Source organism: Hydra vulgaris, chromosome 15, assembly GCF_038396675.1.
Source record: "Hydra vulgaris chromosome 15, alternate assembly HydraT2T_AEP".
NCBI classification, from domain to species: Eukaryota; Metazoa; Cnidaria; class Hydrozoa; order Anthoathecata; family Hydridae; genus Hydra; species Hydra vulgaris.
In genome coordinates this window covers 16,196,813-16,224,415 of record NC_088934.1, presented here as the reverse complement: position 1 = coordinate 16,224,415, position 27,603 = coordinate 16,196,813, and the positions used below count along the sequence as shown (strand labels likewise).

The 27,603-nt window shown below is 27.0% G+C and overlaps 1 protein-coding gene across 2 annotated transcripts in view; it reads right to left on the bottom strand.

Annotated features, from left to right (window-relative positions):
• Positions 1–27,603, bottom strand: part of LOC136092464 (E3 ubiquitin-protein ligase rnf213-alpha-like) — a 164,052-nt gene that overhangs the window by 78,219 nt on the left and 58,230 nt on the right. For both annotated transcript variants that reach the window (XM_065820728.1, XM_065820729.1), the window contains 6 exons: positions 25,464–25,618; positions 25,158–25,223; positions 24,915–25,076; positions 24,245–24,450; positions 22,569–22,855; positions 19,930–20,162 (listed from right to left, as the gene is read on the bottom strand). In XM_065820728.1, the coding sequence (XP_065676800.1) occupies positions 19,930–20,162; positions 22,569–22,855; positions 24,245–24,450; positions 24,915–25,076; positions 25,158–25,223; positions 25,464–25,618 (1,109 nt within the window). The remainder of the gene's footprint in view (positions 1–19,929; positions 20,163–22,568; positions 22,856–24,244; positions 24,451–24,914; positions 25,077–25,157; positions 25,224–25,463; positions 25,619–27,603) is intronic.

The window sequence follows — 27,603 nt, the reverse complement described above, 5'->3', positions numbered from 1 at the left end:
GTCTCTTCTCTCAGGCAGAAGAATAAGTTCCAAAAGTGCTAATATGGCTCAGAAATTCCATCTTGCATTATTTAATTTAGGTATTTTCTGAAACTTCACTTTAGAAAATACTAAAATTACTTTAGGAAATTTCTATTTCATTAAACTAGGAATACCCGAATTAAATGAAACAAAAATTTTGGTCTTTCAGTTTCTTTAAAGTAAAAAGTCTTTGTAACTGCCTGACAATCCTATTCCTTCTTCCAGTGTTTACATTTGTGGTGTCCGCTACAATCGTCTTTATACTCTTTCATAACTTGTATTCATTGAGAATAGCTTATACCTTAACATTAGCAACTATCTTTCTATCTGGTAGATCTAATGCTTGTAACTTTTCTAATTTTTGCTTATTATTAATTCTTATAATCTTCTTAATAATCTTATTAATTTGCTTTATGCGTTCTTATGGCTTTTATTATGTTTATTTTTACAATTATGTATATATTATCAATATATGTATATAATTAATTATATATACTTATTACTTTATACCATTTTTAAGAAATATATTTTAACTAATGATGACTATACGTAGTCAAAACATTTTCTGAATTAAAATGATCAACTTTTTTAAATTTAAAAAGTTGTCTTACTTTTAAACATTTTTTCACATTTTGTGCTGAGAAGACGTTTTGGATATATATATATATATATATATATATATATATATATATATATATATATATATATATATATAAATATATATATATACATATAAATAAATATATATATATACATACATATATATATATATATATATATATATATATATATATATATAATATATATATAAACATATATACATAAAAAATTTACACTATATATATATATATATATATATATATATATATATATATATATATATAAATATAAATATATATATAAACATATATACATAAAAAATTTACACTATATATATATATACATATATATATATATATATATATATATATATATATATATATATATATATATATATATATATATATATATATATATATATATTCCAATAGTTTACGGCTAACAAGACATGTTAGTGGTAAAAAAATGGCTCTTCGCCTGTGGTATTAAGCTGACAAAATTATGGTTAGATTATGTCAAAACGTATTAACTTAATTGCAGGAAATAATTAAACCACAAAAATGCAAATTAAAAGACTAGAACGTTTTTAAAAACATTCTGAATGGTTTTAAAAGCATTCTGAATGGTTTTAAAAGCATTCTGAATGGTTTTAAAAGCATTCTGAATGGTTTTAAAAGCATTCTGAATGGTTTTAAAAGCATTCTGAATGGTTTTAAAAACATTCTGAATGTTTTTTTTTTTTTTTTAATATAAACCATATACGGTTATATATAAACATATATGCATATATATACATATATGTATATATATTAGAGTGGTTCAAAAAACATGAAAATATTTTTTTAGATATAATTGCCTAAAAACTATCGTTTTTAAGATAAAAATAAAAAAAATCAATATTTTTAAGTTTTTTTTAAATAATTTTTTTAAACATGTTTTTTAAGTAAATTGATTACTATTTTTGAAGTTATTATATAATTTCCCTTCTTTTGAGTACCAGGTTGACATACTTTAGGAAAACTTTTTTTTCAAAATATTAGGGACCTGTCAAATTTTAAGGGTCTTGAGGCACCCCGGAAAATATTTTTGTCAAAAAAATTTTAAACCTAGTGTTTTTGTATTATATAGAACACATTTAGTTAAGTGCAGCAGACTATTTTAAAAAAAGTTGTTTTTTGAACCACCCAAATATATATATATATATATATATATATATATATATATATATATATATATATATATATATATATATATATATATATATATATATATATATACATGTATATAGATATATTAAGATATATACAGACATATATATATATATATATATATATATATATATATATATATATATATATATATATATATATATATATATATACATATACATTAATATATATAAATATATATTATATATATGTATATATATAATATATATTTATATATACATATACATAATACATATTTATATATATTAGTATGTATGTATATACAGTGCTCGAAGTGGGAAAAAAAAGGTAGCGGGATGGTTTTTAATATTTTCTAATCACCATCCCACCTATCCTAAAATTATAGATTTCGTATTTTGTGTAGATTAAATAAAGGAATTATAAATCCCTAGAGTATCCCTATAGTAAAAAACCTACATTAAAAAAACAACTTGAGGTCCGTTATATTCTTAAGAGACTGTCACCGTAAAATATTGAGTTGAGTTTCACATCAAATGTCATTAAGCAATCAAAAAACAATGGTATATTTAAACATTTTATTTTTAAACAAGTCTTATTTTTTTGTATTTACCAATTTTTAAGTAATTGAAAAAAAATTCGGTCAGAATATCTTCCAAAATGTTTCACTTTCATTTATAGACTTTAATAACGGCGCTTCACAATTCCTAAAATTAGCATCGCGATGTCCTTTCCGAAACCACTTAATGACATAATCCTTTGGATCGAAATGCATAATTGGTGGACCTACTAATGAAATGAACATTAAACTCGACACAGTTTTTATTAATAAAGAGTTTCGCAAGGAAGATAAGATTATATTCATAGAAGAAAAAGAACGCTCACATTCAGCTGTTGAAACAATCAAGGTATTTATAGCAGTTCTCAGAGGCTGAAGATCATTAGTTTTATTACAGTCACCAGTGGAAATGTATTCACGAAACCCTTGGACTGCCGTAATTTCACAAATATTTAAAGTTTTTGCTAATTGTCTAATATTGTTATCTCCAAAGCATGGATCTTGGTCTGCAAACCATTGTGGCTTATCAAAAATTTGTAAATTTTTTATTAAATTATCGTATTTTTCTTTGTTTGGAATATTTTCTTTGTCTTGTAAAGATTTATGCGCAGCTCTAGTTGTAAACATTCTAGAATCAAGATTTTCACTTAGTTTACTAAAAAATTCATTTTGATTAATTTTAGAAACTTTTCCGATCTGTAGTTTGATGCCTTTAAATTCAAACTTTTCTGCTGCAAGCTGCGTTTGCGAATAATATTCACCTGAAATATTTCTCATTGATTGAAATATATGGTATTTTAAGGTGATAAGCCAATGTGCATCAGGTAAAGAAGTTTGCCTATCTTGTAATTTTTTAGAAAGATGTTCTAGTTCTATAAAAGCATCTAGCATTAGTCCCATGTTGAGTATGAAATTGATATTACATAATTTATTTTTAAGACCTGCATATTGGGCTCTATCTCCTCCATTACGCCTTAAATCCAATGAAGATTCATGAAAGTGTTGATACAATGCTGCATAATTATTCCAAACAGCCATCACAGATCGAGCGCTAGACAACACCCATCTAGTGCCTAGAATTCGTCCAATGGAATTTAGTTTTACACTTAAAGCCATAGCACCAGTTTCCAGTTCTTTTTTGTTTTTAGGAGATGCATTGTAAATGGAATATAATTTATCAAAAAAGCTTTCCATGTGACAAATTGGTAAGATATAGCGCACAACATCATTTACTGCTAACTCTAATCGGTGATTGCTACAATGCCATAAAATCAAATTAGGAAACTGATTCAAAAGTAACTGGGCCACGTCTGCCTTTTTGCCAAGCATATTAGAAGCACCATCACATGCAAAAGACACCCAATTACATAATAAAAAATTGCTGTCAAAACCAAAATCGTGTAAAGCACATATAAAAGAGTTTGCAATGGACGAAGCTTCTGTATTTGTTAATTCGATAAGATCAAAATAAATACTATTGAAAATATTTATTTCTGAAATGTTCACTCTCAAGCAGCTTGACAGAGCAGACTTTTTGCTCATCGTGGTAGATTTGTCTATCATAAACCCTACTTTATTATCGTTATGAAGAATATATTTTACAAGCTTAGTGCGCATTTCATTTGAAATGTGATAAACAATATCAGCGCATGCGTGACCAGATTGTAAAACACGTCCCATGTCTAAACCATTTTCTACCTGTAATAATATTACTTCTTTCAAATCAGAAAATGGATGATTCCTTTTTGCAATGTGATAAACAGTGCGAAATATGCGGTAGGTAGTTTCGTGCTGATTGATCTGCATTTTTGAACTAAACATCTCTATGGTGTTTTTTTTTTGGACTGAGAAATAATTTTACAAGGCTTTTCGTGTGCAACTGATAGTTTATGGCTTGAAAACTTTTTCCTCATTGATTGTTGTTTTTTTAGGTAACGGGATGGCATCCCGCCCCATCCCGCCTCACTTCGAGCACTGTGTATATACTAATATATGTATATATATATATATATAATATATCTTTATATGTATTAATATATCTTTATATATAAATATATAAATATACATATATATAATATATCTTTATATGTATTAATATATCTTTATATGTTAATATATAAATATACATATATAATAATATATATAAAGCTATATTATATATATGTATATATATATATATATATATATATATATATATATATATATATATATATATATATATATATATATATATATATATATATATATAAATATATATATATTAAGATATATACATATATATTAAGGTGGTTCACCTTTTCTTGTTCACTGGGATTTAAAATGCCTATATCCTAAATTTCACACCATTTTGGGCCTATAAATACAACCTTAGTGCACCTTTTGGCAGTTGCATTAAAAGAAAATTTTGCAATGTTTTAAATGCTGCTTTTTAGTAATAAAGAACAATTATACTAAACAGCAGAAATTAAACAGTAAAATATAATATTATTTACTTGACACATTAACCTGACTGTATTGCAGAGTATTTTTAAATACTCCATTCAAAAACACACTTTAAAAAATTTTAGTCTGAACTTTCTGAGTCCTGAACATCTTAAAGTTGCGACCTCTTTAGCACAGTTGATTTTATTGCATATGGAAACTTTTTGTGATGATGTTCAACAATTTCGAGCAAGTACTGCTTTTCCTCCTCTGATTCATTGAGAGATAATTGAATGGTGATAATGCCAGTGCAATTCCCTGTTCAACACCATCATTTACAACTTTTAATGAAAAGACCATTGCCTTCTGATAGGATTGAGTTTGTTGCCAGGTGGAAGCATCAGTCATGAGAAAACTTGTGGTAAGCAGACGAATATTAAGAAGATATGGATTACAGAAACATCTTTTTCCTTTACCTGCACAAGTCTTTCAATCAACCTATTTTTCCATTTTTGAGCTTGCTTTTTCTTCTTTGCTAATGTTTTAATGCTAATGTTTTAATGCTAATGTTTCAAAATCAGCTTCCTTTGCATGTTGAACATATCTTCCTTCATTTGCATTCTTCTCAACCTATCAATACTTGTCAATAAGTACTTCCAAATTTTTAATGAAAGCCTTTTTTTTAGCAGTAGGGATGCACCCTTAATCCCAGATGCTCAACATTCTTTGCATGACATCAGAAACAGCACATTTTTTGATCACTTTATTACTTTTGTGTAAATAAAAGTAGACACTCAAAGCATTTGATGCTGTTAGAAGAGCTTGCTCAGAAAAATCTTTAGATGGTTCTTCAATTAAATGAACAACAGTCCTCGACCTAGTGGTCATAACTAAATGGGTAATATTTATAAAGCCACAACACTTGATCTTTTAACAATTGATTTTTGCAACTAAATTGAAATGTACTGGTGAAGCTGGTTATTTATATCAAAACTTCTAGAATTTCATGAAACCTCAAGTTTTACACATTTTCTAGAAGCTTCTAAATCCTTCTGGGGATTTTATAAAATCTTCCAGGACCTTCAATAATTGTACCAACTTTTCTAAAACTTAGAAAAGTTGATTCAATTATAGAAGGTCCTGCTAAAAATGCTAGAACCTTCTAGCATTTTTTGTGTGTTTTATATATATATATATATATATATATATATATATATATATATATATATATATATATATATATATATATATATATATATGTAAATTATGTTAGTGTATTTTACAAATAGAGTGCTCAATGTTCTTAAAGAACAGAGCAATAATAAATTAGTAAAAAACACTTATCTAACTTTTATCTTCTACTTTAAGTTTCACCATTGTTGGATCATCAGGAAGAGTTACTAAATCTCAAAAAAAAGTCAATTTATAGAAAAAAATATTTTACAGGAAGTTATAAATTATTATAAAAAAATGTTTAATTACAATATTTTTTTGTTAACGGGGAGTTACAAAAAGTAATTATTAAATAATTTTCTTTGGAATGGGGATAGTTTAATTTGGTCATTTGTTTTTATAATTTTTTAAGAGGTATTTATTTTTGTGCGTACATTTAGAAATTAATTTTTTATTTAATAAATTTTCTTGATTTAAATGAGTAATTATTTCAAATTTTTCTTTAGACTTTAATGCCGGCGCTTCACAATTCCTAAAATTACCATTGCAATGTCCTTTCCCAAACCACTTAATGACATAATCCTTTGGATCGAAATGCATAATTGGTGGACCTACTAATGAAATGAACATTTAACTCGACACAGTTTTTATTAATAAAGAGTTTCGCAAGGAAGATAAGATTATATTCATAGAAGATTCATAGAAGTTTAATTTGGTCATTTGATTTTATAATTTTTTAAGAGGTATTTATTTTCATGCCTACATTTAGAAATTAATTTGATTTTTTATTTAATAAATTTTCTTGATTTAAATGAGTAATTATTTCAAATTTTTCTTGCAAACATAGCATACATTTTTTGGAAATGTTATTATAGGCAGGGGCAGATTTTAGAATAGACCATTGTGAATTAAAATTTTTATTTTTTTCTTTCAAATCCCAAATATATTTTGACAGCATAGTCTCTTTTGAATATTTTTTGTGTTTAAACGATTGTTTGTGGTTGGCATAGCGTTTTTTTCATTCCCCTCGGTTAAGCCAATATATTGTTTATCAGGGTTATTTTGTGATGAAACAATGCACTTGTAAATTACATTTTTCGAAAGGCATTTTCTATTTAGAGGGCAATCTATTTTTTGTTTACAATTACAATAATCAGTGTTACAATAATCAACTGCAGATCAATCAATTACAATAATCAACCGCAGAAAAAATTTACTCTATTTTGATAAGGAAACATGGAAGAAAAAAACCACGCACGAATGCTTTGATGTAACAATGGGAAGTTATGACGGAGCAGAAATTTGCGAATTTGTAGGTTTATATATTTTAAATACCCTAGCTAAAATAATCCAAATTAATCAATTAGGACTTTATCGCCATGACGGTTTAATAATAATGCATGAAAAATCAGGGCCACAACTCGATAAAATTAGAAAAGATATTATCAAAGTTTTTAAAAATATTGGCTTCCAAATTGAAATAAATATAAATTTAAAAATAGTGAATTTTCTTGATGTCACATTTCACCTCTCAGAAAGTTCCTATAAGCCCTACAAAAAACCTAATGACGAATTATTGTATATTAATGAGAATTCAAACCATCCCCCTCAAATTCTAAAACAAATTCCAATTTCAATTAACAATAGGCTAAACCAAAACTCTTCTAATGAAAATATTTTTAACTCCTCTAAACGCGTTTATGAAGATGCCCTTAAAAAAAGTGGCTTTCAAAATTTCGAGCTAAAATTTGAAAAGAAAATTTTTTCTTTTATATGTTCATTTTTATTAACGCGTAGTTGTGGCCTTTTATAATTCTTTCTAAATTTTTTGTACAACTATAACTTACTTTAATGGTATTTCTGTTAAAAATCTTATGTAATTTATTAGAGGGAGAAAAATGTTTGTCTACTAATTTTAGAAATAATTTACCTACATTTGTTGAAACATTTTTGCTGTACGAGGGGTTGAACCAAATTATGTTTCTATTCCTATTACGCTTTTTTTGCAATTTTCTTTTCAAATTTTTTTTTGCCCTTTAAAGCAGTGCCTATAATAGTATTTATAGAAAAGAGAACGGAAATCTCAGGTTTTGCATACTCCAACTGACCAAAAATCAATCAACAAAGCAGTAATAAGGTGTCAGCGCTTTATCAAAACATAATGTGAAAATAATTTTGCAGGTAGCATAGTTATGTGCAGGTAGCATAGTTATGTGCAGGTAGCATAGTTATGACAGCAAATACAATTTTTAAAGAAGCGTGAGTAAATTAGTGTTAATTAGTTTTGAAAGCAAAATATAGTACCAATACCACATATAGAACTGTGGCTCAGTGGCTCATATCACACATAGGCACTGTGCACTCCTGAGACCGCCAGGATAAATTTTGGTTTACTCTAAATTTTTTTGTTTATTTACTGTTAATGGGTTAAATAAAGTATTATAGAACCACAATCACAATAATGTTGAGAAGTTGGCTGCAAAAGCAAGAGGTACAACTATGTTTAAAATGCATTTTGCATCTTGTCTAAAAGAGAAAGAGTATCATTAGATGATCTGCCCCAGATATGGCAACAGTATTATATACAAGGAGGAAATTGAGATTTATAGAGATAAAGAATAGAATCCAGAGTAAGAAAGTAGCGAACATGATAAAGAAATGCAACCTTAGCAGGTGCTAATTTTGCAACTAATTTGATATGTGTGTTTTCGACAAAGATCGAAAGTAAGAGTTAACCTTAGGCGACAAAGGGCAGATGACACATCAAGTACATTACTGTTCATAAATACACGAAATTCTAGATTATTGCGTTAACAATTAGCTGAAAAAAATTTAGCTTTATCTAAGTTGAAGTTTACCAGATAATCATTTGGAAGTCAGTGGTTTAAGTAGATTTACAAGTATTTATGAATCACATCACAAGAATTGTAAAAATAAGGCAAAAAGATTTAAGGTACTATTTGGATATTAGTAACAAACTAAGTTTAAATATGTTGGTATTAACAGTTGGGGTACACTTTAAAAAAAATACCTGTAATATTTTTAAAAAACATAACGCTAGACTACATGTTTTATAACAGGTATATAACGCTGTGTTAAATGTATAATTCGCATGAAAAAAAAATAATCGCAAAGACCATTATGTTTTTTTCATAGGAATTATACATTGAACATAATGGGTGATTCCCATTATGTTTAACATATAAGTTAAACTATCCTTTGAAACATAAAACAAACAAACAAAGAATATTAAAATAACAAAATAAAACCTTAAAATATTTAAATTTTATCACTACAAAATATAAATTAAACTGTAACATCATATTAAAATCTAATATTATTAATGTCATATCATAAATATAAATTTTCAGGACACATGTGTTGTTATAACATTTATCAATGCAATGAAAACTTAATCAATCAATATATTTCCAACAAAAAAAGTACTGCTTACAATAGAGTAAAAAAAATGTATAATACCAGTTTAAGGAAGAAACAATGCAAATAGTGAAAACAAATTTAAAGCAAAAACTTTTTAAAGAGAACTAAAAAAAAATTGGTTATTTTGCAATTGATTTGATATGTGGTTTCTAACAAAGATCTGAAGTAAGAGTTAACCCTAGAAGACAAAGGGTAGATGACTCATCGAGTACATTACTGTTCATAAATATAGGAAGATCTAGAGTATTGCGATAACGATTAGCTGAAAAAATTGAGTTTTATCTGAATTAAAGTTTACCAACCACTAAGGTTCACATGCTGTAGCAGAAGTGAGATCCTTTTCAAGCTCAAAAGCCACTTTCAAGCAATCAGAGAGTGTTAGCTTCTTATCAAGACAAGAATAAATGGTAGTATTATCAGCGAACAATGCCATCTAAGATGTGAGAATTTCTGGAAGATCAATAATGTCAATTAAAAAGAGTATAGGGCAGTGGATAGAACCTTGAGGAACCTCTAAAGTTGCAGGATAATAGGAAGAATACATATATACATATATGTATATAATTAAAAATGTATATGCACATATATAAATATACATTTATATACATATATGTATATATATAAAAATACATACATAAATGCATGCATATATATATATAAGTATATATATATATATATATATATATATATATATATATATATATATATATATATATATATATACACATATATATATATATATCTTATTCTTATACATTCTTGACTCAATGCATGGGTTTTCCTTGTGTCTCTGCTTTTATAACTACGCAACTCATTCTATTATCTCCTAATGAGGGTACAGCTCTAAAACTCAGTTATAAGGTTCTTAGGCTGGCTGGTAGTCAGGTTTTGCTAACTCTGTGGTAGCTCTCAGAGTGGCTGATTCCATCAACAGCTAAAAAGTATCAAAGTATTAACAGAGCCACATTGCGCATGGATGGTGTCCTTGATCATACTTTTGGTATGGATTGTCAAGGCCACATTTGGAGCCCTATGTTACGGCTTAGGGTTTATCAATAGTAATGAGGCAATTGCTTGGGCTATTAAATAGTGTACAGAGTATTATCTATGCTTTGAGCCAAGTTCTTCAACAAATTTTAAAAATGAATATAGTACTAAAAACTATAAAACACAAAAAACCATCGCCATCACCAAGTTCTCTAAACCTATCAATCACTAATATTTGTGGTTTTCGAAGTAACTTTTCTTCTGTTGAGTTTTATCTTTTGTAAAGTCCACCATTTCTACTTGCTCTTTGTGAGACTAATTTGAGTTCACATGTCTCATCTTGCAATCTTAGCGTTGATGGTTATGATCCTTTAATTCGAAAGAATTCCAATAGTAACAAGCTTGGCCTGGGCATTTACATTCATAAAAATTCACCCATTTGTTGTGAAGCTAGGTTTGAATCACCAGAGTATTTTTTTATTTATTTTCATTTTACACCACTTCACTTGATTGTCTTTCTCTTTGTTCTATATCGCTCTCCTTTATCTCAAGTCTTCACTCTTTCTAATATTATTTCTGATCAAATCGACAAACCCCTTTCTCCTTATCCATAAACCAATACTGTTGTTGTAGGTGACTTTAATGCTTATCACAATGAATGGCTTGGCTCTAGAGTCAATGACTATGCTGGCGTTATAAACCTTAACTTTTGCCTTTCTCAATCCCTAACTCAAATAGTCAACTTTCGAACTCGATTTCCAGACAACCCGAATCATTTACCTTCTCTATTCGACTTATGTCTTGTTTCTGATCCTAGTCAGTGCTCAGTTTCTCCACATTCACCCTTGGGTGCCTCTGATCATGGTTTAAAATCTTTAAAACTATTATCTCATTCTTCTTCATTATCTGAATCCCCCTATCATCATACCCCTTACAACTACCTTAAAGTTGACTGGGACTCTTTCCCTGATTTTCTTCGTGATGGTCCTTTTGTAGAAAACTTTTGTCTTCCTGCTGAAAAATGTGCTTCTTCCAAAACTTCGTGGATTCAGGGATGCATAGAATCTTTTATTCCCTCTTGATGATTGCAGGTCAAGCCTCACTCTTCTCAGTGGTTTTCCTCATATTGTGCTGCTGCAATTTCTAATCGAAACCATTACTTCCATATCTATCAGCGAGACAATGCTCCAGAAAACAGATATCTGTTTATTACTGCTAGAAACTATTGTAAAAAGGTTTTCTTTAACGCCAAACCCTGCTATTCTCAGAACATGAAATTTCGTATTTTATAACAAAAATTAGGCTCTCATGACTTCTGGAGAATCTTTAATAGTATCAATAATAAGGGCAAACCTGTAATTCCACCTCTCTTGTATGGTTCAGATTATGTCGCCTCATATATATATATATATATATATATATATATATATATATATATATATATATATATATATATATATATATATATATATATATATATATATATATATATATATATACATATATATATATATATATATACATATATATATACATATATATATGTATACATATATATATGTATATATATATACATATATATATACATATATATATATATATATATATATATATACATATATATATATATATATATATATATATATATATATATATATATATATATATATATATATATATATCCTGATGAGCCTACTGATGGCGAAACATGCTGAAGAAGATGTTCTTTAAGAACATTGAGCACTTTATTTGCAGAATACACTGACATAATTTATATATATATATATATATATATATATATATATATATATATATATATATATATATATATATATATATATATATATATATATATATATATATATATATATATATATATATATATATATATATATATATGTATACATAGATATATTCACATATATATCTATGTATACATGCACACATTACTCAAATTCACTCCCAACAAGGCACACCCTAATCATTGTGTTACACAAGTACTGTTGGGCACTATGTGTTATGGGGTGGCCAAAATAATAAAATAAGTTGTCTCAGATGAAAACTAAACTCACAAGAAGAAAAACTTTTTTCAATTTTCATGATGTTGTAAGCCCAGAAATAGTTTAAATCACAATTTCCAACTTCCACAAACTTGTAAAAAATATGGTATCCACCAAACTATTATTAAATAATGTGGAATAGAGTGTATTTTTAAGAAATTAAAAAATTAGCTGTTTTTGCGATGATGTGATAAGTTTCTATTGAAAATTGCGCTATCAGGATTATAGCAAATTTTAAATTTTTTGTTTTCTCAAGTAACAATTGATCAAAAGTCTACATTAGACTTTGTATTCAATATTCATTTGAAAATAATAGTTTACTTTTGATAACTGACATTTAATTATTTGAAATAATTTTTAATTAAAATTTTGATTCAATTAAAATCTTTAATTATACCCTGAAAAAAAGTGTATAATCAAAAAGATTTTTCTTTGTTCAATGTGTTAACTCATCAAAAATTGTAAAGATTCACATCATATGTTTGTGCAGCTGACATGTGGCAAAAATAAAATGACACTTGAAAAAACCGTTGCAATAATAATCGACATAGATCTTGGCATATATGGCTATAAATGAAAATTACAGGCATCTAAAATAAGATATCCATTTTATTCAACAGTTGAAAAAGGACTTAAGTTCTGTGATCCACAAGATAATCATTTGGAAGTTAGTGGTTTAAGTAGATTTTCAAGCATATATGAATCACACCACAAAAATTATAAAAATGAGGCAAAAAGAAATAATGTAATATTTAGATATCGGTAACAAACTAAGTGAAAATATGTTGGTATTAAACAGTTGGGGTACACTTTAAAAAAAATACCTGTAATATTTTTAAAAAACATAACGCTAGATTACATGTTTTATAACAGGTATATAACGCTGTGTTAAATGTATAATTCGCATGAAAAAAACATAATTGCAAAGACCATTATGTTTTTTTCATACGAATTATACATTGAACATAATGGGTGATTCCCATTATGTTTAACATATAAGTTAAACTATCTTTTGAAACATAAAACAAATAAACAAAGAATATTAAAATAATAAAATAAAACCTAAAAACATTTACATTATATTACTAAAAAATATGTATTAAACTATAAGATCATATTAAAATCTAATATTAATGTCATATTATAAATATAAATTTTCAGAACACATGTGTTGTTATAACTTTTATCAATCCAATGAAAACTTAATTAACTAATATATTTCCATAAAAGAAAATACTGTTTTCAATATAGTAAAAAATTTATAACACTATTTTAAGGAAGAAACAATGCAAATAGTAAAAAACAAACATTAAAAGAAAAAAAACACACGTATATATATATATACATATATATACAAAAATGTACAGTGTTGTCATATTAATATTCATCTTTATTAATTTTATGTGTGTATTATACTCACATAAAATTAATAAAGATGAATAATAATAATAAAAAATATATTACACTGTATAACAACTTGATGCTCTTAGTGTAAGATTTTGCAGGCCAATTGAACTTCATTTAATCAAAAAAACTGTCGCAGTTGTTTTAGACAAACAACGTCAAATAGAAAATGAAATCTTGGATTTGCATCCAGTGAATATGGAAAATTTATGGACAAGTTTATGGAAAGTTTGTTATTATTGATTTCAATTTTATTTTGTGCATAGATGAGGGAAAAGTTTTAACAACTATAACAAACACATTGTCAATGTGATGTCATTGTCAAATACTATTGTAGTTGCGGAGCTACACCAACTGCAATGATGTGTTTAAAGAATTTTCTAAGTAGATTTACAGCAAAAAAGGTATACTTATCTATGAAATACCTCAATTACATGCTTGGATAAGATTTCTAGAGCATCTTTTACATATTTTATTCCGACTCAAATTCAAAAAACGGAGAGTAAGCAAAGAATTTAAGACAACATATGGCAACAAAAAGAAATTCATCCAGCAATAAATGTTCAAATGGAAGCATCTCAGAGTTAATTTCTCTGCAGTTAGTGGAGCAGGGTCATCTATAACCAAAAATGCTTGCAGAAAAGCATTCTCTGACCCAAAAGAATGAAATATAAGAGATTGATGAAGTATAAGAGATTGATTAAAATGTACAAAAATGTCTTAATTGCAATTTAAAGTTGTCAGCGAATATTAAATCTAAAGTTATTTGCACATGGAGCAAAAATAATGATAAACTCACCAGTTCCCTTAGGAGTTGTAAACAAGGAATCATCGAAACCAACAGAAATGATTAATTTAAAAGATAAAATAATGAACGATTTAGAAGTTACTAATGAAGATTATTTGGAAGATGAAAACATTGATGTGTAAAATAAATGTAGCAATATTAAAATTGAAAATTTTGAAAAATTATTACTTTAGCAGAAATTTTTTTAAAGTAAGTTTTCCTTTGCGTTTCTAATGCAAAAGATATTTTTAAATACTTTCTTAATCTTTTTTAAAATTAAAACAAGTTTGTAACATTTTATAGAAATATTAGTGTTCTCTAAAGTATTTATAGCCTACTACACAGTTTCATAATTATTTTTACAAGTAACCTGCTCCTACAAAATAATATAATTAATAATAAATAATATAATCAGTGGTGTGGCTAGTAGTTCTGAGTCCTTCCCTAAAAAACAGTCATCTGTAAACCCAGCAAAATGTCAGTCGTTACGCGTTTTGCCTGTAAAAGGCAAACGGTCCATGAAAGTCCTTACTTTCATAGACCGTTTAGATGCATAGATGCTGGAAAGTTAATAACCAGGATGTTGAAATCTATGACATACAAAAGCGTTGGAAAATATCTTAGGGTAATGATTGACCCAGCAGGTAAGATTGCTCTTCCAATTGAGGAATGGAAGCTTTGGCTAAGAAATGGGCTATAATAATAACCAGGGCCCAAGAAATCTAAAAAACTTTCCTTTATTAAGTATTACTAAAAAAAAAAAAAAAAGGGTCATAGCACCAAACAGGTGTTTGAACTAGATAAGTTAATAAATTGTATGTTTAAATGATAAAAAGATAAAAAAATAAAGAAAATAAAAAAGTTAATAAAAAATAAAATAAAATAAAAAGTTAATTTCTTTAAAACTATTATTGGCCACCCATTTGTATGAAATTACAACATGGTGCAATGATTGTGTATGTTATAAGGTTCTCATAACACCAAAACTTGAAATCATAGTTTAAAATCCAACAGAGATATTATAATTTGGATGCTTTGTGCAGAAAGTTAAATTTGACTATTATTTAATGATAGATATCACCTCTTAAAAATAAAGCATTTAACAAACTTTTAATTATCAAAGTGATAATTGATCACACTAAATTTTATATTTATTTTATAAAATATACTTATAAAGAGCCTATCTGGAATTTCAGTTAATTTTTTTGAGCTTAGAGAATTTACTCAGCTTATCCCTATCACGTACTTATTGTTTATGCCCAAATTTTTGGCGCACGGAAATGAAAAAAGTATTTCATTTCCGTGCGCCAAAAATTTGTTTTCAATCATGCCTATGCCTGCCTAAAACCATGAAGACTGCAGAAAATCTGTTTACTTAATCTGTATGAAAAAAGCAGACAGACTATTGACAGAATCTTACCAGAAAAAAATTAACAAGATTATCTCAAATATTGTAAACTTCAGTGATGATCGTTTGCCTTCTGGAATTTGTATGACTTGTCGATCAAAGATCAATCACCTAAGTGATAAAAATTTTACAGGTCTGTTAAATTTGGACTCCATCATTGTAAAAACCATCACAAGGCAAATAGCACAGTAAGATTGTTTGATCTGCAAAATTGCCAAAACCAATGGAAAAGAGAAGGCCAAGCTAATCCACAACTCCTGCAGCTGAAAAAAGGTGCACAACTTGCTTATTTGTGCTTGCTTGAAGACATCCTCATAATTGTACACAAGGAAAGATTGCATCCACTGTGATTTCAGCCAAAGATGCATCACCAGGAGAGACAGTTCAGATCAGCCACCCACAAGAAATGCCATTGGATTTAAGAAAAGGTAATGAACAATAATATTTTTCGCAAATAATATTTTAATTTAATTTTAATTTATGTCACTTTTAAGGTCAACAGCTGCACAGCAACTTTTTCCAGGTCCTTTGAGTGTTCAAAATATGGTTTCAATCCAAGAGAATACAGGGCTTTCAAATACTGGAATGAGGAAACTTGAATCTGCTCTCAATCAGATTAGCCCAGTAAGGCTAGTTGAAATCAACTTTTAGCAAAAGCTTGCTGACAGAGGCAAGACATTAAGAGACTACTGCGCCATAAGCTCCCTAAACCTTGCTGCCAGCTCAGAAGATTGCCAAGTGGTTCATTGCCAGGATTTGCATCAGCCAAAAGAAAAAATTTTATCCTCAAGAGAACTTGAAAGCAAGGCTATTCTAAAGTTTGGAATGAATCAAAGTTCAATTAGTCTGAGCAACATAGTCCTATTCAAAAGTCAATCAAACTTTGGTCACAAGAGGGCCACAAAAGCACAGGGGTTAAGAAGCAACTGATTGTGGCGATTGCAGAATACACCAGAAAACTTTGAAAATGTCATAGCAATTTTATAACTCATTGATGTGGACAAAGCTTGATCTCTAAGCTCCATGGTTCCTATGCATCTTGTGCGACATGAAGCTTGCTAATATAATTTGTGGACTTCAATCTCATAGTAGCCAACACCCATAATGTTGGTGTAAAATTGAGTCTTTAAAACTCATTGCATGTGGAGAAGCATTAGACAGCAATACCAGAGTTTTGTCAAATCTGGAGGTGATTTGAAAAACGCTAAGGCTTTCTACAATGATGTTCATCCACCTTTGCTATCTTTTTCTAAACAAACAGTTGTTTTGGAAGTATTTCCTCCCATGGAATTTCATTTACTTTTTGGTGTGGTCAATCACATTGTGAAAAGCCTGGTACAGAAATGGCCAAAGACCATGGATTGGCTTCAAGTCATTCACATCCCTTCTTAACCTTACTATGGTGGCCACTACAATGGCAATGATTGCATGAAGTTGCTTAAACAGGTAAATGAGCTGAAATTCCTTGCTGAAGATGAAAGTCATTCAGAAGCCCTTGATTTCTGCCTTGTTTTGGCTGTTCCCTTTCACCTGATTATGTTTTCAGAGATTTCAAATCCAGTTTTTTGAAGCTCCAGACTTCTGTCACTCCAAAAGTCATGCTGCTTTTCATTATGTTCAACAATTTATCAAGGTGAAAAAAATTAGCCTGGGACTGTACAGTGAACAAGCCGCTGAAAATATACATTCTTGTTTCAAAAGTCATTAGGAAAAATACAAATGAGATGCTTCTTATCCTGACTACTCTCATCAGCTCTGAAACTATGTTGCTGATTACAACAGCAAAAAAGTGTAAATCAACTGCAATATTTTTGTTAATAAGAAAAAAGAGTAATAAAATATATCAGGAATCAATTCTGTGTATTTCTATTTAAACTTTTTTAGGTGAAATAATTTTTTGGGGAAAAAATCATAACTTGTTGTAACTTGAGATAAATATCAGTTGTAGAAAAATAATAACAACTCTATTGGATTTCCATGCAATATTTTGAAATAATTCACGATAGATACTTTATGGTACACAGTACCACCACCCCGATGGATTTTAAATATTTAGGATGTGAAAGTTGCAAGCAACCACTATTAAGTTGGGAGTTACTAGATAACAACGAATATAGTTAAAGAAAAAGGAAACAGTTGCCACAACACTTAAAAAACTGTAGGTTGTATAAGTCAGGAAAACATGAAGATGGAAGAGAATTTCAGAGGGTTGAAGTGTGGGGAAAAAAACTAGATACATCCTAGTTTTTGGAGCATTCAGGGACAGATACAGTAAAAGAATGAGACTTTGCTGCATAAAGAATCATGCAAGATTGAGTTTTGGATGATGGAACAAGAGTTGATAGCTTCCTTTATACGATAGTATTTGTAGAATAGAGAAAGAGATGCAACTTTATGATGATGGGGGAGAGGATCAAGTTTGGTAGAGAGAGCAGTGGCAGTGGTCAGTGGTGTTAGAGCCAAGCCATTCAGTGATGAGCATTCAAGTCTCCAATAAGCACAACATTGGCAGAGAGGAAAAGAACAAAGGCATGGATAATTTAATCAGAAATTATATCTAAAAATGCAGTTATGAGAAGGAGAATGATAAAAAACAAAGAGAAAGGAGATTGAAAAAGAGAAAGGAGAGTGAAAAGGTGCTTAGTAAAAGTACATAAAAGAATGGTCAATGCATTTAAACCTGATTTCACAAAAAATACTTGAATTGATGCAAAAGTATACCCCGAGCCAAATATGTGACTATTGGAGTCTTTGCAAATCAAACAATAGTAACCATCAATGATGAGATCTAAAAGAAACAACCAAATTTAAATTAGTCTCACAAAGAGCAAGTCTGGTGAATTTTGCAAGAGGCAAGGCCTCAACCATTAAACTTAGAAGATAACAGGAAGAATTGCATAGACACTATCAAAAGGTACATAAAAAAATCTATGAGTAGAGTCAAGAAGATGCAACATTCCTCATCCTAAGCAGGAAACAATGTAACACAGGTTTACATCTACGCTAGCTTGATATATAAAGAAGGGGTTTAAAGCTGATCAACAGAATTACTTTGTTTACCTCTAAAAATGTATTTATAAATATATATATATATATATATATATATATATATATATATATATATATATATATATATATATATATATATATATATATATATATATATATATATATACATATACACATGTATATATATATATATATATATATATATATATATATATATATATATATATATATATATATATATATATATATATATATATATATATAAATACATGTATGTATATATGTGTATATATATACATATAATCCTCAGAATTAGGAAAAATGAGGTCGGCAATAATTTGCCAACCTCAATCTTTTAGAGGTCGGCATCAGCTTGGCAAAAATAATTTGATACAAAAGTCTTACCATAAAACATAGAAATGAGGTCGGCATTATTTTGCCACCCTCAAACACATTCAGGTTGGCAGTTAAGTCAGCATTACCGAATGCAGACCCTTATTTGGAGGGTTGTATATATACATATATATGTATATCCATATATGTATATATATATACGTATACAAAAATGTGTTTAGTTAAGCAATGTGATTTCACACTGAAATAGCCTGCTGCCAGGGGCTTTACTACATACATCGACTATCTTATAACATGCAGCTGCAAAGGAGTGCTTCTACATAGACTGAGGGTTTGGCATGGGGCAGCAATCTTTTGTTTCATTATTCTTTTCTTTTTTCTCTTTTTCTGAAAAAGCTGTATGATATAAATATAAAGTAAAACTAGTAAGCATTTGGTGATCTATATATGTATATATATATATTTTATTTATACAATACAATTTTATTTCCAATAATATTTAATAAAAGGTTAATTACCTTAAAAGTATTTCAGGAAATCTACGTGTAATATTTTTCAATATATCACTGGAAGTCCAATGAACATTTTCCAATGATAAAATTTCAAAAAGTGAAGAAATAAAATTGATATGTGCAAAATCAATCAGATTTTGTTTATCATAAAAGATAAGTAAACGTGACAAACCCCAGAAAAAAATCTCCTCATGGTCTTTGACTGATGTAATCTGCCTTTCTAGAACTGTGAACAAATCCTAAATTTAGAAAAATTTATATGCATATATATATATGTATATATATAACTTATTTTTTATGTCCAGATATAAAGATAATTTATGATGATATATATATATCATTATAAATAACTTAGGACTGGATTCAAATCAGAAAAGTTATGCCAATTAAATGCATTAAAATTAATCAGACCAACATCAATTCGATGTGAGCAAAATTTTCAAGCAAGCATGATTGTAAGATGCGGGAGAGAATAACAGTTGCAACTTTGAATGACTTAAGTCTTTTGAAAAGTTATTTTAAAAAACAGCATTAATTTGATAAATCTAGAAAATTTATGATTCATAGCTAATAATAAAAAAATCATAAAACACAAACTTTTCTAAAAAATTTAGGTAATTTCTATAGTTTTAACTTTTTTTAAAAACCTTGGTTTTTCTCAGTTTTTGTATGAGATCTTGCCTTAGAAATTAGAGTCTAGTATGAAGCAAGAACCAAGAAAAAAAAAATTTATTCTTTTTGTTATAATCTTTTACAAAACCATTTTAAGCTTTTTTTGTCTTGGAAAAGAATGGGCCAACCTGGAACATTTGTCTTGGGACAAAATAAACCAGAAAGTGTTTTTGAATGACAATGTGGTGAGGGTTTTATTGTATTTCTAGAGCATTCAAAAACTTTTTAAAGCCATGAAGTCTGTGCTACACACTTTTTGCATCTTTAGTGCTGTTTTAAATACTAAAAGCTGGAGATAGGCTGTAATAACTCTTACAACTCTGTGTTTTGAGAAGACTCAATAAATATCAAGAAAATGTAGTGTAGGCTGCATAATTATATAATTTGAATACTCTTTGAGAAATCCAAGCATAGAGACATCATTCAAGGGTGCCTATTGAACCTTGTGCTAGAAACAAATCTTTAGGTTATATATGCTTTCATCATATTCTCTTTGAACAGCTGATACTTATTGTACAACTTCTTCAGTTTATTTGCACCAGAATCTTTTGAGTTGGATAAAAAGACAATGCAGCATACAGCTGACTTTTTGTGCCCAACCTTGCTGAAAAAATTTGATTTGTGGCCTTGCCACCAATTAATTCTCAAAAAGATATAATTAAGTTATCAAAAAGATATCTCAATCATCAAAAATAAAACATTTTTGCCTTATTTTTCCTTATTTTTACATAATAGATCAATTTTTAAATTAAGGTTAAAGTTTAACATCGAAAATTAATAAAATACGGATCACCCTAAAGCCTATCCATAAATACTTCAATCATTTTTTATAAATTCAGACTTTCTGTTTTTATTTAACTGAAATGTTTTACCCAGTTTAAAAGCTAATTTCAAACAATGTACATTAACCTGATTTTCTAAATGATTCCAAAATCTAACAATAGTATCCGTTTGACAATTTGAGACAGCATAACATGAAAAACCTAAATATTTCAAGAAGCATCTGAAACATCATAACCAATGATTACTAGCTATTTTTGTTCTACCTATCCTTAACCTTTTTTTAACTGACTGAAAAAAAGCAAAATATTATTATGTAGATTTTCGAACAATGCTTCTGGTAATATAAGCAAAATATTATTATGTTTTCATAATAATATTTTGCTTATATTACCAGAAGCATTGTTCAAGAATCTACACATAACAGCAAATTTATTATTATGAGTTTTGACAATCCATTATCAACAACCCAGATAAGAAAATCAATAATTTGAAAATAGAATTTTTGATAAAAAAACAATTAGTTATTTTTTCCTGGTTAAGTGGTAACCCTGTACTTTCATCAAGTTATTGTAGTCTTTTAAAAATTAAAAACCTTTATAATGCTGTGTGATAAAAAAAAAATCTTTATTTTTAGTTGTTTTTTTTTTTGCCTGAAAAATTATCTGGAATAAAGTCAGCATCTTATTTAAACAGTATAAATTGATCATTTTAAAATTATCTGGAATAAAGTCAGCATCTTATTTAAACAGTATAAATTGATCATTTTAAAATTATGTGATTTTGATTGAGAATTTAAGTTTAAAAAAATTCTTTTTTTCATTTAGAAAAATATACTAAGAACTACTAAAGTGAAAATAATTGTATAAAAAATATATATCTTTATTACATTTAATACACAATTTAAAATTTTTTTGCACCAATTTGCATATTATCAAAATTGACAAAATAAAAACTGTTGCTCTAGCCAAAATCTGCAGTTAATGCATGAATATTTGTCTCTCTAAAATTGAGTTCATGTATGTATACTTTGCTGCATATAACCTTTGCATATAACAGTTGACTTGACCAAATAGAACTGTAATTACCTATTATTTTCCCATTAATGTCTTTATGTAATTTTTAATTTTTTTTATATTCACTCCAAATAATTAAAATTAAAATCTTAAAAATGGAAAAATATAAAATCTTACTTGGATATGCTTTTTATCTATCTTTTTCCATTCAATTTGATGATTTTTAGTCATGGAATATGCACCATAAAAACCAGTTTCCAAACTTCTAATGAACATTGAAGTTTCAATGTTACTATAATTTTGCTTCTCCAAATGAAAAATATACTGGTTAAAAATAGTAACATAAATTTCTTTTGTAGGATAGTTATCTTTAAAAAACCAGCCTTTAAAAATGTAATAAAATGGTTGATTTTTTTTTTTCTTCGGTGGCAAAAAAATGTCATCAACTTGAAAGAACTTAAAATCTAAATATAAAAAACACAACTTATATTTAAAATTCTGCAAAAAAAAAAAAAAAAAAAAAAATGGAATGTCTTTCACAGCATTACATTGTAAAAAATGTCTTTAAATAATAAAGTAATATCTGTATTAAAATCACATGAGTACTTTAGTAAAGCAAATTAAAATAAGAAAAAACAACAAAATATGTGCATTTTAAACTTTTTTTTTTTCCATTTTTTGGATTGCTGAAAAATGAATGGCTGTATAAAATATTATTCAATAAACTACAAATTATTATTAAATTATTAACTACAAAATATTGAACAAAAGGAATTAACATGTTAATTAAGCACCAACATAAATATACTTTTAGATATGTAAGTTTAGTCAAAGTTTCTGTTATGTAAAAAATCAAACTAAAAATGAGTGTATAACAAAGAAATATATGAGTTATTTTTTCTTGAATAATCATTTTACTTAGATTACCTTATGTTTTGAATGAAACTGACTGTTTAAAAATTATATTGTTACTAAGAAATTATAAAACAATGTTTGCTAAGAAATTATATATCAATATTTGCAATTGATGATATGTGCACGACATTATTGCACTAACTAATAACATCAACAGACAAGTTTTAAAAGGTGTTTCTGATGGTAAGTATTAAGATGGTTAAGATAGTATTTGTTTCTTGAATTCAGTTAGGTCCATCAGATTCCAATTAAATCTTTACACAAATAACATTATCAGTTTGCTGTTAGATTCTTAATGATCAAATATTAAAGTCAAAATCTTTTGATAGTTTTGGTGTTAATCTGAAAATCTTTACTTCTCCCATGGTCAACTATATGTCATGGCCATCTATATGTATTTAAGAATATGATTGTTTAATAGTTTGTTTTTTAAAGTTGATTAATCGAAAAGTTAGAATATATAAAGATAAAATGGTAAACATATATAAATATATAAAGATAAAAGGGTGTTAAACATAGACCAATCATAATCTGTTTTATGTATCCTATTAAAACATAAAGTTTAGAAAAATTTTTTTAATTTTAAGTATATGAATTTTAGTTTATGTTAAAGTTTTAACTTAAAACTTTTAGTTTAAGATAAGATTTAGGGTCTCTTAAGTCCCAGTAAATAATTCTCTGTAAATAGTTACATAAGCTTAAATAATTACATAAGTTACAAACATGTTTTCTGAATTTTTGGAATCACGTTTTATAAAGAAATTTTGGTTAAAACTGACTGTAAAACTAAATATAAAACTTATGGGAATAATCTATAAGAAACATCAATAAAGTAATAACTTGAAAAAATTAAACACAGTTAACAACAGTAACAGTTTGCTTTAAGTTTTTTTTAAAGAAACATAATGTTTAAATAGTGAACATTAATGATAACAAACCTTTATCAAGAACATCTAAGAAATCTTTACTAATAACCAATAAGCGATTTGTATAATGATCAGATTGTGGAGCATATTCAAGATTTTCGTAGATTTTTGTCTTTTTAGAAGTAACAAAATATTTATACTCTACAGCTTTTGTTTTTCTAAATACTTCCTTTGAACAAATAAGATTACCTTGGTAAAGATAACCAAAAGAGTACTTACTAAAGTAGAAATAATAATTTATTATAAAAATTATACATATTTATAAAAGTTATCTAAAGAAATACAAATAATTACAAAAATCACAAATTGTCAGAAAATATTTTATGATCTTTTTTATTTTGTTTTGTTTTGTTTGTTTCTGTTTTTGTTTTTGAATTTATAATTAACTATAACTATAACTAATTTAAAGTTAATAATAATTCATGTTTAAAAACATGATTTTGTTTGTATTACCATGAAAACTAATTTATTCTAGTATTTAACACTAAAAAAAAATTGAAAAAAGTTTTCGTTTCATTAAAAAGCTATGGATAATAAAAAATACAAAACAATGTATTAAAGTTTTTTTTAAATTTATTTATTTAACATATTCCTTTTTCCGGTCAATTAAAAAGCTTAAAACTAAATGATCAAAATTATAACAAAAACAATTGCAACAACAGCATGAATATATACTTGATACCTTTGACATTTCATACAAACAGCAGGTTTTTTCCAACCACCAAGATCTTCATGACCAAACATTATATAAATATTATCTATTTGTTTTAGTGCCCATATATAAAAGCTTACTATAATCTTGTTATGATCTGGTACTTCAACGTTGAACAGCTGACCATCAAAACTAAATATTTTTTTACACAATCAAATTTTGCTCAATATTTTTAAAATATTAGTAATAAAATAAAAATCGAAAAAAGTTTACACTTGGTCTGCATTTTGATTGGTCTGCTCTTGATTTATTTGGGGTTTTTTATCGTACTGATGTTGACTTTAAAAGAAAAAAAGATGTAATTTTGTCATATGGCATAATAATTATTTTATTATTAATAACTATTTTTTTATGATAACTAATAACATACTTTAATGAAGTATTCAAAAAAAGTATAACATTGAAATCTATTGAGATTTGTTATGGTTTAAGTAAACCTTGTTAAAACTTTTGAAAAAAGGTATTTTAATATCAAGCTAAGAAAACATAACATATAAGTAATCATTAAGAACTACTTACTATCCTGTGTCTTTTGTTTTATTATTCTGATGCTGTAGTTTTGCAGTGTTATTCTGGTTTGGAGTAACATTTTTTTTAAAAGCATTTGAATAAGAACTCTTACTGTGGTCAGAATTTTCATTTGAAACATTTTCTTGCTCATACGTTGAATTAATCTAAGTTGAAATCAAGGTAAATATGATAAGGATACTTTTTTTATTAACAATTTAATGCAAAGAATTTTTTTATAACTTGAAATCTTATAAAGTTTAAAATTAGTATACTCAACTAAAAATATGACATCATGAACAAAATATCATTATCTATAACATACACTAAAATGTTTTCACTAAATGTTTAAATGTCACCACCAGGGGCTAATACTATAAACAAACAAAACAAAAAAAACGTTTTTTTTTGCATAAAAGGGAAAAAAAATAATAATCCATTACTGTCAACATTTTAAAAAATCCATTTTTGAAATAAAAACTTTGCTAATTAATTGAGTGCTATAAATAATTAAAGGAATCATTCGTTCAGATAAAAAAATTAACTTTTCAGATAAAAAAAATTTCAGACAGATTTTTGACTTCAATATTAGCTATTTTTATTGTAAATTTTTCTTGAATTGCCATTCTTGAAAAACATTAGCATTTTAAAATCTTTATGATTTTAAACACTAACGTACTCTTTGTTTGTGTTTTTATGGTGATAAATTTATAGATGAAACTGTAAAGCATTGTTGCTATGACGTTTATTTAACTAAAAGATACATAAAAATATATTAGATCATCAGGAGTCCTGATAATTCAACAATGGTGAAACTTCAACTTGAAGAAAAAAGTTAGATAAGTGTTTTTTACTAATTTATTGTTGCTCTTTTTTTTAAGAACATTGAGCACTCTATTTGTCAAATACACTAACATAATTTTTATATATATATATATTATATATATATATATATATATATATATATATATATATATATATATATATTTAATTTATTATTGCTCTGTTCTTTAAGGACATTGAGCACTCTATTTGTAAACTACACTAAACTACACATAATTTACATATTAAGCTCCAAGTTTATACTTGTTGAGCACTCTTTAATTGTATTTTATGTAATTTAAACATGGAAACTAACAATTTTACTTACTCTCTCAAAAATATCCTGATCCCAGACAAAAAAAGTTATACTATTTCATTAATAGACAAATTAGAACACTTTATTAAAAGAATTCGTTGGAAAGCCCATTTTTTCTTAGAATCTGAAAAAAATAAAAACCCTTTAATTGAAAAAAAAAAACAGAATGAAAATTATGGATTCAAAACAAAAAACGCCCCATCATTTATTTCTGACCTGGAAAATTTTGAAAATGATTTATTACACTTAATTAAAACTATAAAATTTCAAAACATAAATAATGAATTCCAAAAACAATTAAAACTAGACAATAATAATATAAAATTGAACCCTAATATTTTAGTTTTTGCTGACAAAACAAGCAACATTTACCAAATTACCCCAAAAACTTATCAAAAAATACTGCGTGATAATATTTCTAATAATTATACAAAAGCACCAAAAAACTTGGAAAACGCCATTAATTTAGAAGCTCAAAACATTGCCAAAAATATCAATTTATATGCGAGAATTGAAACAGTTGCACCAGCGCAAGCATTTGTTTCACTAAAAGATCACAAACCAAACTTTTCAAAATAATCTCCCTTGTAGGCTACTAGTACCCTCAAACTAGGGCACGTTAGTAAAATAAAACTAGACAAAATTAATAACTCTATTTGGAAAAAATTAGGTTTAAATCAGTGGAAAAACACCACTGATGTTATAGATTGGTTTTCTTAAATTAACAATAAAAATGAATGCACATTTATACAATTTGATATTATTGATTTTTACCCCTCAATTACAGCAGAAATTTTAGATAAAACAATAGAATTTGGAAAATCCCATTTAGAAAGTACTGAGAACAGTATCCGTATAATTAAGTACTGCAGAAAAACTTTACTCTATTTTGATAAGAAAACGTGGAAGAAAAAAACCACGCATGAATGCTTTGATGTAACAATGGGAAGTTACGACGGAGCAGAAATTTGCAAATTTGTAAGTTTATATATTTTAAATACCCTAGCTAAAATA